Source organism: Cygnus atratus, chromosome 5 (genome assembly GCF_013377495.2).
Source record: "Cygnus atratus isolate AKBS03 ecotype Queensland, Australia chromosome 5, CAtr_DNAZoo_HiC_assembly, whole genome shotgun sequence".
Taxonomy (NCBI): Eukaryota; Metazoa; Chordata; class Aves; order Anseriformes; family Anatidae; genus Cygnus; species Cygnus atratus.
The window spans coordinates 15,904,819-15,922,239 of record NC_066366.1 but is presented as its reverse complement, the minus strand read 5'-3'; the positions used below and the strand labels follow the sequence as shown (position 1 = coordinate 15,922,239).

The 17,421-nt window shown below is 44.3% G+C and overlaps 1 protein-coding gene across 6 annotated transcripts in view; it reads left to right on the top strand.

Annotated features, from left to right (window-relative positions):
• PRR5L (proline rich 5 like) overlaps positions 1-17,421 on the top strand; it is a 44,772-nt gene that overhangs the window by 20,016 nt on the left and 7,335 nt on the right. For all 6 annotated transcript variants that reach the window (XM_050711076.1, XM_050711077.1, XM_050711075.1 and 3 more), the window contains 4 exons: positions 8,572-8,629; positions 11,811-11,902; positions 15,295-15,435; positions 15,870-15,996. In XM_050711076.1, coding sequence (XP_050567033.1) covers positions 8,572-8,629; positions 11,811-11,902; positions 15,295-15,435; positions 15,870-15,996 — 418 coding nt within the window. The remainder of the gene's footprint in view (positions 1-8,571; positions 8,630-11,810; positions 11,903-15,294; positions 15,436-15,869; positions 15,997-17,421) is intronic.

Sequence of the window (17,421 nt, the reverse complement as noted above, 5' to 3'; positions counted from 1 at the left end):
ACTTTAAAAGAAGTAACTTGGCATCCATCTGACTTAGCCTGAAGCAAAACTCTCAGTACTGGCAAGACATGAGACAAACAATGTAAGATAAAGGCTATTGTAGGAAACGAGCTTTTTTCCCCGCTCTGAGCTAAGATGCAGGCATATTTCTGATTCTAGACTGAGAGCATGTGCCAGTGGTAAAAGTTACCATTCCCTCCTGAATGCCTTTACTAAAAATCCTAGGGCTGTGGAATGGAGAAAGACTATTCATGTGCTAAAGAAGAGCTGACAAAACTATTTCATTTGTCTGTGGATTCTGTTTCACTGTTGATGCCAGCTGATTTAAAGATATATTGCTCCACCAAATGAGCAGAGTTGAATCAGCCTGTTTATTTGGCTGAAAACAAAGGAAAAGGGGGAAAAAAAGGAAATATATATTTTTTTTCTGTTGGGTCAGCTACCTCATTTTGGCTCCCTCTGACATGAGGGAGGTGATGGGAGCAGGTGACCAGCGTGGGGAGAGGAGTGAAATGCATCTTTTGGCAGGAACTTCCTCCTACATCTCTTAAAGCCTGTCGAGAAACTGTCCTGAGATCCAAATTTACTCTTCTCTTAGGTTGAAATGAACCCTGAAAGATCTGCTCTCATGTGTAACCAGGCAGTTTTAAATATTCTAGCAGCAATTCGAACATCTAATTGGATCATGTAATATTTGGATACAACAAAACGACTTAAATATTTTCCATTTCTTATGCCACAGCACTTGTAATGGAAGCCACTAAGCTCATTTTTGTACAACGCATTTTCCATTGTTTTAGAGTCCTGGCTCTTACATAATGTATGTTTTATACCCATATGAACACTTTTTTTTTTCTTTTCCTAACCATTGATATTTAAGACTAAAATGGAGCAAAGGTTTTTTTTAGTGAGACGAACTGCTTTGGGGATCAATTTGAACTGATTGCTCACAAGCCATTTTCACCAGTGCTCGTGGAAATTACCGATTTTTAGCTCCTGAAGTTGCTAAAGGAATGTTTAGGAATCTGCTGGGGTTTAAGAAGTTGTTCTCTGTGACCAAACCTTCATCGTACCAGAGTCTGGTTTGTATTTGAAAGAGAAATGTAATTCCTACAAGGGTTCTGGTGGAAACTCAGATGTTTCCTTCTCAAGGAGATTTGTGTTTATAAATCTGCTGCTTTAGCAACCCTGTTAGATATACAAGCCATATCCTTGGATCAGAGTCTGAGTGTAAATGCCAGATAGCTGGGGCTCGGCACACTCGGTATTTGTTGCAGATCTGCCTTAACACAGTGCTCCCACGCTCCAGGCTTTCCAGTACTGCATTTGCCCATGTCCTGATGCAATGGTTTCCTGCTGCTGCCAAGGGGCACTTCGCACCCTCTCCTCTCTCTGCCCTGCTCAGTAACCCAGCAGGGCACCATCTGCTCCCGCGGCTGGGTTAGCTGGCTGGCGGGTCAGTAAGCTGAGCCGCAGCAGGGAGGAGTCCCGTGGTAAGTGGCTGGGATTTGGAGGAACGTGGTGTACCGGGGACTGGGACTTCTCTGGGGCAGCTGTAAGATTTTTCAGGTAGGCTCCCTTCGTTTTCCTCCTGTCTGACCCTCGTGGTTGCGAAGAAGATTTCTGACATATAAAATTAGCGAGCGTTGGTAAATTGATGCGTTATCTTCCTGATTCTGCACGCAGCCTGAACCAGCACCTTTGGAGAGGATCAACTGTTTCTTTTCACTCTCTGGGGCTTGTTAATCTTGAAACTCACAGAGGAAAATGGAAATGTTAGCCATTTCACAGCTAACTGCTTTAGCAGAACTGCCTGGTTTGTGCACGTTAACTCCAAGCTGTCTCCCCCCGAAGCAGAGGGACCCCGTCCTTGCCGGGGGCTGCACGTGTGGGCCAGGAGCCTGACGATCTGTTGGCAGAGCGGGCAGCTGAAGAAGGCAAGTTGGATGTGTTTGCTCATTTGCTTCAATGAGAGCTTTGGCATCTCAGAAACAGAAGTGAAGCTATTACATAATTTCCAGCCTGTTGCAGTGGAGGGCCCCAGGAGGCAAGAAGTCTTGACTCAGAGTTAGGCCTGGCTTTCTGTTTACATGCAAAACCATATTAACCACAGTGTACAAGACTCATGTCACTGGGGTGTCAAAGTCAGAATAACAAGATCAGAGCGGATAACTGCAAAAGCAAGCGGCAACAGCCACGGCACAAGCCCTGACCCGAGCCAAAATCGATTTTCTGTCCCCTGCCTTAGCACCGTTAGAAGTGCAGCTGGCAGGGCTACCTGGGCAGTCAGCAAGGAGCTCCTCTGGCTCCTGTGCTGGGTGGCCCCTTCTTAACCCCCTGCTGCATCCCTTCCCAGGACTCTAGCCCGGCGGATAGCTCTTGATGCTTTTTCTCCCTTGAAAGCCTGCTTTTTAAAGTCGTGCTAGCAGCAGCAAACATCGTGTGTCCCTCTTTCTTGCCCAGTCAAACAGAAAGCTGGCATGCGTGACATTTCTCTTCCTGGCGCCAGGCTCCTATTTCTGCCCGTTTCACGGTAAGGTGAGGAAAGTTGTGCGGGTGTTGAAGTGACTGTGGCTGCTCGGTGTTTGTCCGGCGAGTGCCGGCGGCTGGAGCCCCTGCGCGAAGGAAGGAGGGACCTTCAGCCTGGCGCGGTTTGCGGAGCTCAGCTGCGCGCCTGCAAGGGGCTGTTGGGTCAAGCTGCTCTTTGCTATTGTCTCTCTCTGCTCGCTGGCTGGGAACCCCTGTTCAGGCAGGTCTGCTAATTGCTTCTGCTTCGCCTGGCGCTTTCTAGGACGGAACTCGCATGGAGCAGCTCCAGAGGCTCCGTAGCGACTGTCCAGCTCTCTTAGCAGCTCGTCCCCTTACCGTGAGCCCAGCAGAAGACCTGATCCTGGGTGGCACTGGTAGGAGATGCACCTGCCTTCAGGCCTCGTGCACCTCTGCTCCGTGGACGTGCATGATTCATTGGGTGTTTCATACAAAACTTCCTGCGGGGCTGCACACAGGGCTGTCCCGCAGCGGGGCTCCGTGCAGAGCCATGCTTGCGGCACCCCAGCTGCGTGGGCACGGGCATGGGATTTTCCTGTAGCCGCTGCCAGAGCAGAGACGTTGTGGTCTAGGTTGCAGCAGTGCTGCCCACTCGTCTGCCTGGTCTGCTCTCCTTCTTACTCCCTCTGCTTCACTTTCTCTTTTTACGTGGGGTTTCTCTTTCAATCTGTATTTTGAGCATGGCTATCTCTATAGTCTTTTTTAGGACATTATATCATTTTTCTCTTACAATTTGTTCTCTATGTAGGATCAAAATGACCTCCCTGTTGCTATCATCATTTTCACCTCTTTTTAGAAAGAACAAATGGGGGCATGCTTCAGGTATGAAATTCTGCGGCTCACAGAGGTTTGCTTTTCTTAAACACTGTAAAAAAAACTAGGTATGTGCTTGTGAGCTACTGGCAATAACTGGTTAGAAAATATCAGGTAAATATGTTTGGATTATGCTTTTTTCTCAAATTAATGCCAGAGCATCCAAGAAAGAGTGGCAGTGTGCCTGTAGAGCCTCTAGAAGTGTAGTTTAACGGTAGATTACATAGCCCCAGTTGGTTCAAAGAGGGAGTTTGCATTTCAGAAATGGTGAAATGTTTAGATTATAAACCTTTTTTTTTTTTTTTTTTTTCCAACCAGCAAAATTAGGTCAATTATTTTGAGTTTGCTCTGGACCAGCATACTTGTGTTCTAAGCTTTTGTTTCTGATCAATGAATTAGTATTAATTTGTTAATATTAATGTGGCTTTTAAAAGTCATACTGGCCATCTTCAGCTTGGAGAGCTGAAAGGAAAATAAAATTTGTCTGTAATTAAACGGGTGTCCAGGTAAACCTTTTTCCCCCCAAGCGTGGTGGCTTATTGGGAAATAGTAATATTTTGTTGATTTGGGAGAATTCTGTTTTGCCTCGCTAAGGCTGCTAGTCACGGTGCTCAGACAAGATGCGACATCTCCTGTGACAGGTTAAGCTTCCTTGATGTTTTCTGTGGAGCTCTTGTCAAAACCTACTCGGCTGCTGTTGACCACCTTCTGCTCGAGTACACCGCCCGCAGCAGAGCAAGGCACGCTAGTGGCAGGACCGCTGCCCAGAACAGATCCTGCTGGCTCTGCATAAAGGCTTTGTTTTAGCCACATTTACGAGCGGTGGACCTGAAACAGCTATTGTGGTTTTCTGCACTTCGCGAAAACAGGCGGCTTTCAACCTGTACGATTTCACCAGTTCACTTTTACCAGCTGCAGAACACCTCTCTCCAAATGTATCAGCAGCTGTGCTTCCTTGCGGGGGTCAGCTCGGGGCTTTGCTTTGCAGGGCAGGTGCTGCAGCGGGAGCAGCGGCGGGCCTGCGGCACCCAGAATGAGCACACAGCAGGGCCGGGGCTTCGCGGTGGGGAGCCAGGGAAAGCTGATTTGGGAAGGGAGGGAATAACTGCCTAGTTAGCCTGTAATTGCATAGAGACGGGAGGTGGCAGCTGAACTTTTTCAGATAAATGCATCCTTCAAGCTTGCGTGGTGCACGTCTTAACCTGGTCCTGCTTGTAAATGTAGCATTTATTCTTCCTCTCGGCTCTGTGCCCCTATATTGCCTCTGGCAACAGGGGATAAAGCAGTAATGAGACACGTAACCTGGACAAGTCTGGTCAGGCCTCCACTGTGGCTGCATTTATTGAATTGTATTGATAAGTCAGCAAACCGTGTAGGATTTCTTCATGAAAAAACCTGTCTTGCTTGATTCAAGGGGGTAGTATTTGGACTGAATCCATTTTTAAGCCTGTGACTTCCGTAGAAAAGACAAAGAAATAACATTTCCAAAAAATTTTCAGATGGGGAGAAGGGAAATGATTTTTTTTTGTAGTTGATTTTTTTTTTAAAGTTTCCCTCTTCCATAGGAAAAGGGAAAATGTGAGAGGATGAAACATCTGCAGTAACTGTATGCTGTGGAACTCAACTTTTTCTTAGAAACCCTAAGAATGAGATTATGCAACCCATTTAGCACATGGAAAAAATGAGAGAGATTTTTATTAAAACCATTATAAATTCCTTGCATCGGGATAATGATTAATATATCTGTTTTTAATTGATAAAACCGTGCTGCCCCTGAAGGTATACAGATGTATCTGCTGGCAGAGCTGTAAAACACAAAAATGACTCTGAAAGTAGAAAGCATCAGTAACACAAACTTATGACCAAAGTAGTTGGAAAATTGTGTCTACAGTGCTCAGAAAGAGTATGTAAATTGAAACCTAATGTTCTAGTGCAGATAGAGAAGGCATTCATATTTCTCGAGACGCACACAGGAAAATAAGCGTGACATCCTCATATATATTTATATATACCGTTTTATCATGTAATAGTTTAAAATGCCACATTATTAAAGACTAACTGTAAATTTTCCCTGCAGTATATAAGATCTGTAATTACCTAGAGCTATAGGTTGGAAAATAAAGGCTTGAAATATTTTATTAATAAACAGAAAGCATTTGGAAGAATTAAAATGCAATATCACTCCAAGCATTACCTTATCGTTCAGGCAGAAAAACGTTTACAGTGTAAGTGGCTCTCATTTTTTCTTTTTTCCCCATAATTTTTTTCATTCCAGATTTCTTCCTCCCTCCTTTTTCACATTTTTTCTTTTTTTCCTGGAAAGTTTTCTCAGGCCTTTTTTTGTGTGTGTGTGTCCAGAGCCCGACACATGTAGTTGACACGTAGGCAATTATTTCTGCCAAAGCAATCTAAAGTTTGAATGGAGAGCCCAACAATTTTCACCTCTCTCCAAAGCCCTTATTTCTGCTAGAGAAAATTTGCAAAATATTTACCTTCCTTTAGCTGGTGCAAGGTTTGGAAGTGCTGCAATTGTTTTCACTGCGTGAACATCTTTATCCCTCTGCTGCTGGTGTCACCGCCCAGGAGGCAAGCTTTTCCCAGCCGCCTTCTCTCTTCAGCTTGCCCCATCCTTTGGCAGCCCCTTGCTCCCCGCTCTGGTGGGAACTCAGGCTTTCCATTTCTCTCAACCCTAACGCTCACCCCAGCCCAGGAGTGAGCCTTAGTCAAGGCTCCCAGCCACTGCCTAGATGAAACGTTTCTCACCGACAAGTTCCCCTTGCTCCCCGCAGTTTCCTTTGGCAGCCCGTTGTCACCTCGGTGATGATGACTAAATCAGAAAATAGGCATCTGCAGGGAAAAAAAACAAAAAGAGTTTCAATCTGCGGATATCGAAAGTCCAGAAAAGTAGGCTTTTATTTATTTATTTTCAGAAGTTTCTGCTGGGCAGGTGGGCACCTCTGTGTGGACGTGGCACCAGAGACCAGAGCCTGCCCTCCTCAACTGGAAACCACGCATGGTCTGAGACTTGGAAGCAGCTGCTTTGCTGTCTGTAGCACTACCAGAGTGCTGTGTTGGCAGCCACTGCATTTTAACCGCGGTTAATGAGAGTCATTTGTACACTATTTGTGAGCAGGTTCAGAAGGTCACATGCAAAAGTCCTTTGGGCTCCTGTCTCCATGTAGTCGCCTGTGTGCAGAATGGCAATTTTAGCCATGTTCCCGTGCCAGACAGGACTGCTCAGGTCAGCTCTGATTCCTGTGCTGGAATCACTGGTGTTGGTGGATAGGAGACTATGGAAATTTTTAGTAGTTTGACTGTACTGCATGGATAGGATTGCTTTTGCACTTGTGCCAGCGCTAGGGAAGGTCAAAGTCTTGTGACTTGGATGGGCAATTCAAATACAGCTTCATCCTGTGTGATGACCCTAAAGTGCTCTGGTTTTGTTGTGTAACTAATTTAAAAGGAACCTAAATTCTACGTTACTTTGGGAATAAGAATGTTCTAAATATTTTTGGTTTTGAATTCCAAAAAAACGAGCACTCCTGCTAGCAGGGCTAAATTAGCTTAAAACAAGCACGACCATTAACTGCTTCCCTCTTGGATGCGCTGTATGGTATTTAACCATCACTGCTACTAACAGAGTTTACCACTGGTAGAATGGGTGGTCATTCCTCCCTGTGTCATGTCTCAACTCTGGATTCTCATAAGGGGATTCCCAACCAATACAGTGCATCTGGAGATGTTTCCTTACTGGTAGGATGTATGGGGGTGTCTCTTCAGTCCATTAGCCTCAATCTACTTGCAAAAGACTTTTGATTAGACATATTACTTAAAGAAGAGCCCTTCCTTTTCTACACGTTTCAATGATACCTGATGCTAACAAGTAGGACTTGTAAGTGGAAAGTTTTTTGCTTGTTCTGGAAAGTGAAGCACAAGCAGAGAATATCACAGAGCAATGTTTCTGTTTTTTTAGTTATTTTTCCCCCTTCAGCCAGTTTAGTGTAGTTTCTTGTTGTAGGGAGGATGCAGAGGCGTGCTGCTCTCTTTGCTTGGGCTGACTGGTGCTGTGACCTGCTCGCGTATATCATGACCGAACCAGGCTGGTGCGTGGTTACAATGGGAAGCAGCTCTAACGCCCAGAGCAGCAGCACAAGGGCAGGTTTGTGATATGGCAGCTGTCAGGAGGCTGCAGCACTGTGGCAGAATATTGTAAAGGCAATGTCCATGGGGACTGAAAACAGATGTGCCTTGCTTCTAGGCTGATAAGGGGGTTGAGAGGTGCAACTTTGACCAGGTTAGCCATTAAGAATAAAAGCTGAAGGATGAACATGAGAGAGCAAGAGACCTCTGAATATTGTGTGTTACCCTGATATTAAATCCTTTCAAAGGCTTTATTTTCTATCAGTATGATCTCTGTGGTGGGACTGAACCTTCTGGGATGCAGTAATAGCATGTTACCCTTCCGCAGCTCCTTTCTCTAGGATTCTCAAAGCATTTCAGAATAACTGATTTTCCTCATGCTTTTGGGAGAACAAAAAGGTGGGTATCGTTTTTTTTGCACCAATTTTACATTTGGGGAAATGGGACCTGAATGCCTATCGGATATTTAGAATTACAGATATTAATTAATTAATATCTTGTTCTGTCTGATCCTTGATAGTTAAGACTGTTTAGAAAGACTGTAGCTCCTGCCTCTTTCTTCTGCAGCTTGACACTGCACCCTGAGATGATTCAACTGCTCAATATAGGAAAAAAGAAAAAGAAAAAAAAAGCCTCATAGAAAGGGAATAGGTAGGGAAAGACGGAAAGATATGGGAGCTGATTTGGCTTACTGTGCAGGCAAGCAGTGAGCTAGTGGAAAGGAAAAAGAAAGTGGGACTTTAACGTAGCATTTGGCCTTTTGATCACCTCTGTCATACGGCTGAGATGTAGCTAATGTGGCTGCACTCTTAGGTTAAGAACCATTTTATTTTTTTCACTCCCTCTCCATGACCCAGGACAGGGTCTTTCCTCCCGCTTTTGGCAAACAGTGTGCAAAACTCACAGTGAGACCAGGTCTGGTGGCGGTGCTGGGAGCAAGAACCGTGGCATGACTAATCGTTGGATAACTGCATGTAAAGTGGGTAACATCTGAAAAAAACACATATTCTTCCATGTTTATTTTAAATCTTGGAAAAGGCAAATGCATGTCTCTCTCTTCTCTCTTGGCAGAACCAGCTCCTTGCGAAAGGCTTGCTGTTTATAGAGGAGAAGGTTAAGCTGTGTGAAGGCAAGTATAGAAAGAAACCCATTTTGGAGTGGGCTCTTGGAGCGCCCTTTTGAGTCGCGCTTTGATGTTTGGCCAGAGGAGGTGATTTGCATGGCTGAAATGCCTGCAGCCCTTTCCAGTACCCCCTGAGAGGGTCACACAACCTCTTGGGGGCCAGGTTGCACTGCAGTCTGTGCTGCTTATGGGTGGCGGGCTGTTAGAATAACCGTGTGGCTGAAGCCACATCAGCCATGGCTTCACCACAAGAGCAGGAGTGTGGGTCCTGAGTGGCATTTGAACCTGAGCTCAAAGCAGTTCTAGGCTGGACATGTATCCTGTTGCAAAACTGTGCTGAGAGCCTTCTGCCTGTTATTTCTCAATGTGATTCGCAGCTCTGCAGTCCGGCTGTTTGCACTCTTGGAAGCATGATTTTGGTTACAGCAATACTGTGTCATTATGCTTTTGAGAGCTGAACCAACAGGCCTTGTGTAAATGTAAAGAAAAAAACGGTCACTTGGGTGGGAATGAAATCCTTCAGTAAAGAAGCCAACCATAGATGAAGTTCTGTTCAAACCACTGCGGCACAGACGCTTGCTACCACAGAGCCTGTGGACCAAGGCCAGCTTGGAGCAGCGACTCTCGGGGGTGGCTGTGGGGGGAGTTAGTCATGTTATGAATGGCTTGCTCAAGCAGAGAGTGCTGCTCAGAGCACGGCTTTATTCAAAACCAGGCTGCCGTCTGATTTGACCCAGTTTTGTAGCCTGTAGGGAAGATCCCTTGCTAATCGTCAACCTGCCGTATCTGGGTCATTAAATGCCAATAGACGCTTATAATCTCGTGTCATTATTGGTGCTGGATTCCTCCACACTGTTCTTCATCAAGTGAGTTCTCCATTTGGCCAGCACACTGTGGGACCGGACCTTGATGGAGCTGTGCGGTTGCCAGCCTCCTGCTTGGTGTGTGCTTCTTGGCACAGACTCTGTAATGAAGGGAAGAAAGGCAGATTTGTACATTTTCATGAACATGGGTGCCTGTCCTGCTGCTGCCAGCTCCTCAGAAAAGGAGCCATGCAGCATATCATAGGTTTTGTTTTATGTGTATTCATATAAAATTATTCCAATTTCTGCTTTAGCATGAAGAACATTGAGTTCCAGCCTGCAATAAGCTGAGAGCAGCCCAGAAGTAGTTTGCAGCTGCTCAGGTAGATTGGGTAGGATAAGATTTCCCAGGGAGACAGCAAAACCCCCTTCCTATGCCTTGTTTTTTCCCCCAGTTTGAAGTGACACTGGAGCCACTTTACCTGTGCAAGCTGGCATCTCTGCAGGAGATGACTCTTGTCACCTTTCTTTCACAACACGTAGGCTTGTTCCAGGTCTTGTGGTCTCAGCAACAAGAACTTGTATGTGCTTCTCAGCTTGTGCTCTCTTCCTGGAAAATTTCTCCCGTCCCAGTACTCAATGATGGAATCATGTTCCTGCTGCAGGGCATGGCAATGTTTCATTATGTCTGTTTTTCAAATCTCATCCTCTTATTTTAATACAATTTTTCTTGATACAGCCTGTCAGAATCTCTTTCAATGCCTGTAGGATTATGATTTCTTGAAGAAACAAACCATTCTCTGTTTCCCTTCAGAAGGAAAAGGAATCTATGCCATTTCATTTCTAGCTCCACATACCAAAGCATTACAGTCATGGGGAAGAGACAGAAGAGGGAGAAGTTTAAGAATTCAATTCATCTGTTTCCTGTTGTCTTTTTCATTTACGGTTGTCAGTTTCTGGCAGTGGGTAGCTGTTACGGGGGTGTTGGGTAGGTGCTTGTGTGCCTGGAGCTCCAGTTTTGAAGCTGGTGTCGTATCTGAGAGATGCTTCCCTCTCAGCCCTCCTGCAGTCAGTGAGGTCTCTGCTTGAAAGGAAACATCTGCAGAACCTGGCCCTGCTGCCTCTGCCCTCTGGCTGTGTTGTACACAACATGACCCATTGTCAACCACACTGAAAGCCCACGTGGAGGTCTCCAGATGGGGAAAACACTAACGTATAGTGATAAGGCTCCCTTGAGTTGCAGTTTTGTGTGTTCCAGTTCCTCATGTAAGCTTGAGGCTGAGACTCCAAAGCTGCCTTGAGCAGCTGCTTCCCTTGCTGCTCCTTGAGTCCTGACTACTTGTGAGCCCCATCTGAGGCTCTGTGAAAGGTATCCTGGAAAATGATTTTGTCAGAAAACTTATGTTGTTAAACGTGGGTCTGTATTTGCACCTGAAATTTCTGGGGGTTTTATATAAAACTTGAAAAAAACATTGCAAAACTTTGTCCTTTGGGGTTGGAAAAATCCCCTAAAAAGCTCAGAGTTTTTTTGGGCCTAAATGCTGAGAAACATAGAGCTCTGTAAGTCAAGCCTAGGAGAATAATTTAAAACGTCTATTCAAACTATTATGTTCAGTAAAGCATTTTTTGTTAATAATAGGCTTTTGACCACAGTTGTATTCTTATTATGGGAGTCATGAGTTGCATAACTTAGTCTGCCTTCATTTTAAATATCCACTTATGTTTGGGGATGTTTGTTGGAGTCGGATTCGCATGAGGGGTAACCACAAGTGGATTTCACTTGGGAGCCTTCCAAATTGCCACGTTTGAGAGGAGAAGCCCTGAGAGGAGCACGGTGGCTTTGTGGCTTGTCAGAGCTGTGGGTGAACAGCCTGCAGGAGTTCTTGACTTCTGTGTCTGTGCTTGAGGCTGCTGAGATGGTGGAGAGGGGTTGGCTCTTATGAATGGTCTGACTCGGTTGCTGCAGGACAGCTAATGCTGGCTTTCATACGGAGCTGTTAGCATGCAGCCGTGCTCCCCTGCTAGTTTAGTAATTAGCTAATTTGGTAATTTAGAACAGCGAGACTACCCAGTCCTTTGCTGAGGAGGTAAAGCCCCCTCTCGAAGTCATTCTTCACACTTTTGTTGGAGCTGGTCTCATGTTTTGCTCAGAGCTGTCCTCTTTGCAGTAAGTGACAGAGCAATCCATGGTTGCAGCCTGGTGTCTCTGTCAGTTAAGGCAAAGCTTTGCCGGGTTACGTCTGCTTTCTGGGAAGAAACTGGGAACATGAAGGGTGGGTTTGTATCTCTTACCTGGGGACACACGGAGTAGTGGGAAAATTCAACTTGATTTTAGTGTCCCTTTTGCTAAAGCTCTTTCTTGCTCTCAATCTCTGTTTGTGTAGGTGAGGATCGCATTGATATCCTGTCTGAAATTTGGGATCACTACTTTACAGAGACTCTTCCAACACTCCAGGCAATATTCTACCCTGTCCAGGTAATCTCAATTAAAATTCAGTCTTCAGGTGAAGCAATATAACTACAGTGTCTCCTAACAGCGCATCAAAACTTCTGTTTCAGCAGTACTGTTTGTCTGGTGGCTATACAGGCCTCAAAACCTTTAAACTACATCTGGGAGGAAGCAGAGTTTGCCCAAGTCAACGTTAGTTATCTGAGAAGGGCTGCTAAAACCAACCAGGCCTTCTGAGCTGAGTTTATTCCCATCTGTCTATCCACTCTCTGTTCTTAGCTAAGGTTGTACACCGAAATTATCAGACTGTACTTTGTCTAGACTGAAGCTCTGGACCATTTGCAATTGTAAGTTCTTCCATTTTTAAATCTCTGGAGCTCTGTTGGTGCACCTGACAACACTGACAACTTGTATTCAGATTTCTTCCTCTGAACACTAGAACAGAAACCAATATGTCTGACTTGTCCAAACTACTTTTGGAGGGCTTATATCCAAGTTGTGGCTTTTGAAAAGCCTCTTTTTTTTTTTTTAATCTTTAATACAGGGGCAAGTAAGCTTCTGGGTAGAGGACAAATGAACAACTTTATGTAAGACCCATTTACACTGGATATTTTACAGCTGATTATTCCATTGGAATTGTTGAGCTGTGTCAGTTTTTCCTGTAGTTTTGGTCAGGGTTTCCATACAAGCAGTCTGAATACCTCCCCAGTCTATTTTGATCTTCTGTCCCATCAGAGGAGAAGCAAAAACGTACTTCATGAGTAGACTGACATACTGAGAAATGCTAGCTGCCTCCTCCTGACTTTTGCCTGTTCCATGAGATGTGCTTTCTGGAGCCTTTTTTTTATTTGTTTATAATATTATTTTCCCCTTGTATTGTTTGAAAGGCAGCATGTAAAGCTCAAAGGTTGCCCTTTTTCTCTAATCCTATTAAAGCTGGCATTTCCTAAAAGAGCGAAGGACTTCTGTAAAGACAGACACTAACCTTTTTACTGTGTTTATTTTTATTCTTTCCTTGCTGCAGATGCTTAAAGGTAGGTGTTCGGCAGCTCAGACTGCACAATTATAATATCCTCCATTTTTTTTTCTCCTTTTGCAACTAACTCCCAGTCATAGAGTGACCTAATCTATTTACGTAGGGGTTTGTCCGCACTGCAGCTATCCGTGAATTGTAGAAACAGCTGAGCTAACTGTGTGTGATGTCTGCAGATGCTAATAATTCTTCCACTTAACAGAAAAATCTCCTCCGGTGCTATTAAATGTCTCTAATGAGAGTCTGAACAAAAACTACTGCACGGTTGGTGCAGCTTTTGGAAGTAGCTTGATGGTGGTGGTGATGAAACCATGACTATGGGATGCTGAGACTCTTTGAAATCTTAACTTTCTTACTGCATCTATGTTGTCACAAAATCTGCGTCCAAACTATTTTATAGAAGCTGTAAAGTTAAGGACGTATTGTTATTTTATAAATGAGGAACTGAAAGGTTACAGACCACATATTTAAAGCTTTGCAAGCATCTAAGTCCTACACAAATGTATGGATTTAAACACCCTAAATAAATACATCTAAGAATCTGACTCAAAGTAAGCTGCCTTAGGCTACAACAAAGGGAATTGCCAGTGCCACGAGAAACTGAATCCTGATTGCTCTTATTCCAGAGCAGTGCCCTGATAACAAGGTTGGCCTTTTCCTACAAATAATAAGAAACTGTATGTGCCTATTTATCTGGTGCATCACCAAATGTAAAAAGAGGTCATCTAGCAAATCCCTTTCACCAAGTTGGAGTTCTCCATGAGCTACTCTGGTAGCTGAGGAAGCCTTTGCGTTGTTGGTTCCCCATCACCTGTGACTCCTTTGTTGTAAATGCCAACGCCAATGTAAACATTTTGTTGTGTCTTCTGTGATCCCAGCAACTCTCCATTCAGAATGAAAGTAAGTCACCCAAACTTGTGAGTCTGTTACCAATGGTAGTAACTAGAAGTAACTTCCTATCTCAGCTAAGTTTAAACCTGAGGCTCAGAGCTGTTGCAGGAATATGACCTTTAAGCAGCCAAGTTGGTTAAATTGCTGTACAGAGGGAAACTATGTAAACAGGTCACTGACTTTTATATAGTTTCAGCTGTTGATGTAACTACCTGGTGTGGAAAAAGAATAGCAAGTCTTGTTTTGTTTGGCACAGTGAGATGTTTGCATTTTGAAATGGGATACGAACTTAATGGGACTGAACTGCATGATATAAATAAAGTGTGCAGCTGCTGAAATACAGTTTAGAGATATGAACCGGTCCTTTCTACACCTTGATGATTCTAAACATGCAGCGATGGTTTAAACAGCAAAGTGCTTTTACTGTGGCCAAGCTGCCTGCCAGACCACTTGCTTTAGGTCATATTTACATATTGATGATGCTGTTAATTATGACATTAAACCCATTATGAATTAATGATTAACTGGTGTTAATTCCTTCCAGCTAAATATTTGCCTCGATGGTTGTGTTATGGAGACTATAAAATGGCTCCAAAAAGGAGCTCAGGGCACAGATTAACAGGCTGGAGAGAACTAGGAAAACTCTTCAGGCTGGAAAGTGCTGGGCAGGGCTGGGAGGAAAATTTCTGTGTTAAGTGGGACAAGAGGAAATCATATGTACGTTAAGCCTTACAGAAGGAAAGACAAACACCAGAATGACCAATGGAGTCCAACAATGTCTAAGTGCACTAAGAAAAACTACAACGTCTTCATCTGTTAACCCTGCTCACTTGTGTTGTTGATGCTAAAGGCCACAGAACATCTTGTGGTGGAAATTAAATCTGTTGCTTTCATTATCTGTCCATTTTTTAATTTTATTTTTTTTAAATTTTGTTGGTACAAGCAGTCCAATTAGCTTTGTTCTAGCCTAAACCCTAACATCTGCAGTGGACTGCATTCTGGATTTTTGTCTTATCAGCAAGGTCTAAAGTGCAGATGTTGAACAGAAAGAGAATCCAACACAGACCAGAGGTAGGCTTGGCTAAGGAATATTATGTACCAGCCTCTTTCTTTGCCAAATCTTTTGCAGTTTCTCAGCTCCAATTGTCAAATGTACCAGCTGCATCTGTCTTCAGATGTTTGTGACCAGATCTGCTGTCAGTTGGGTTTCATGAATATGCAGCCTTTTGTTGAAATACAGGTCCCTGTTTGGCTTCACTCCAAACCTAGTGGCACCTCAGATGAGGTGTTACTCATTTCAGAATTTATGTGGGACAGAGACTGAGTGGGAAGCTACCAAAGAGTGCCGAAAGTCCTCACACCGAGCAGCTGAGGAGCTTCACCACAGCAGCGATGGGCAGGATAGGCCCTTTCTGTCTGTGTGCATGTATGTATTGGTGTGGTGCTCCCATGGCCTTTTACTCACTCTTGGGTTTTTGCCTACTGTGTTTTTCAGGGTCAGGAGTTGACTATCCGTCAGATTGCTCTTCTTGGCTTCAGAGACTTGGTGTTGCTAAAAGTGAAGTTGGAAGAAATTCTTCCTCTGGTCCAGACAAAGCTCCCAGCTTCCATTGTCCAGATGCTGTTGATTCTGCAGGTGGGGAGCCTCTCGTTTTCTTCATCTGACTCCGCTAGTGATTCTTGTCCTCACCTAGCTGAAACAAATCTTGGAATGGAGAATGGGGAAGGCAGAGGGTGTAATGAATGGGGAATTGTGTGCTTATTTGGGAATGGTAAACATAGAAATGAGAGCTAAATTTGAATAGTTAGTGCCCTGAACTTTCCTGGAAATGGGCAAGGATATTTCTGAGAGGGACAGGTTCTGCTCTTCTGTGTTTGCATTTTCCTTGGTACCTTGTCTCCCCAGCTAGGAACAGTCCCACAACTCTTATTTCCACATCGTCATCTACCAGCTTCTCCGAATGCCTCTTTGTGCCCCAGTTCTCTTGGTTTGTCAGCTTTGTAATGACCCGGTGAGTCTTACTCAAAGTCATGTAAGGGTAACATTGGCTTTTCGTGTTTGAATTTCAGAGTGTCCATGAGCCCACTGGCCCTAGTGAGGGCTACCTACAGCTGGAAGAACTGGTCAAGCAGGTGGTGTCACCGTACTTGGGTTTGTGTGAGGATCACAGCTTCTCTGGTGGCACCTGCTTGCTTGGTAAGATGTGTGTACTATACACAAGCTCTTTCAAACACTCTTATTGGGGTACATATGTCAGCTGATGTGAGGCAGTGCACATCTGCTAGAAAAGGAGACAGTGCATGACTACATGAGAGAGAAAGCAAAGGTTAAAGCACTTCCAAGAAGGTCCTGATTAATATGTTTCTGAATGGTGTGGTTTTTATTTTCCATCAGTGAGTGAACTATAAAGGTCCCACCACTGCCCACACATGCAAAATCTCCCCTCTTTCTGAAGGCAGTTGGGATTTTAAAGCTGCTCTCTCTGGTCCATGCCTGATGTGCTGCCCTCACCCTCTCTTGCTGGTGAGAAATTGCACCCATCCCTTGTCTGCCTGCTCGCTGTTGCTCGCTAACCTGCATTGACTGCCTCAACTCCACCACCCTTCACAGCCAGCTAAATTCGTGTTTACTCATCCTGAGAGATTACTCTTGTATTTTTTTTTTCATGGAGTCTTTCTTCAATCTGAGGACTCTTTAAAAAGAAAATCTGTATTTAAATGGTGGATAGATGGGGCTAGGAGAGAGAACTGGCACTGCATTTCAGAAAGGGGGTGCTTACTGTGGAAAACTTTAGACCTGATCCAGGAGCTCTGCTCACAATTATGGTGAGCAAGAAAAGATTGACCACCTAAGAAATAGTTATGGCAATACTGTTTTGGTAACTATGAAGATTTAAATGGTGCAAGTGAAGAAAGCTTTGGTCCCCCTACTATTTTGCGGCACTTTATAAGCTGTAGCCTCTATCTGGATACACTCATGACAGCCCCAAGTTAGCTGAAGACATGCAGCCTGTCTTGTACTATGCCTCAGTAGCACAGGGTAAAGGATGGTGTTATGGTAGAAGGACTTTTCAGGATTCGGATGATCTGTGTCAGCTCTTGTAGTTGTTGGGCAAATAAATACAATATCTTTTATACAAGTTAACATGGTTAGATTCTTCAGCATTGAGCTGCAGACCTGATCTGAGGCTAGATCTAGACCACAAACCTCCATAAACATTGAGCAAATTTGTTTGGCTGTTTATGGATGCCTGCATGCTGCTGGGATAGTGTGAAGTGTAGCTGCCTGATTTGTGCTGATGTTCCTAGCCATCCTGGATTTCTGCCAGCTGAACAAAGCACTAGTGTCATGAAACAAAAATTCACATGAACTGGCCTTGTAAAGTTTATGTGCCTCAAAATCATTGTGCTTGCTTTGATTTTAGCTCTGATTTATTTGTGTATATTTCCAGGGTGGCCTTTTGCCCCTGCTCCACCCTGTGCTGAGCAGAAGGAAAGAAAAAACTTGTGTTTGCATTACACAGCACTGACAAAAGAGCAGCACCTTTCTGCAGATAATCTTGTCGTTTTCAAAGTGCTCCTGTGGTGGTCATTTCTTTTAATAACTGCCATTTCTCATCAA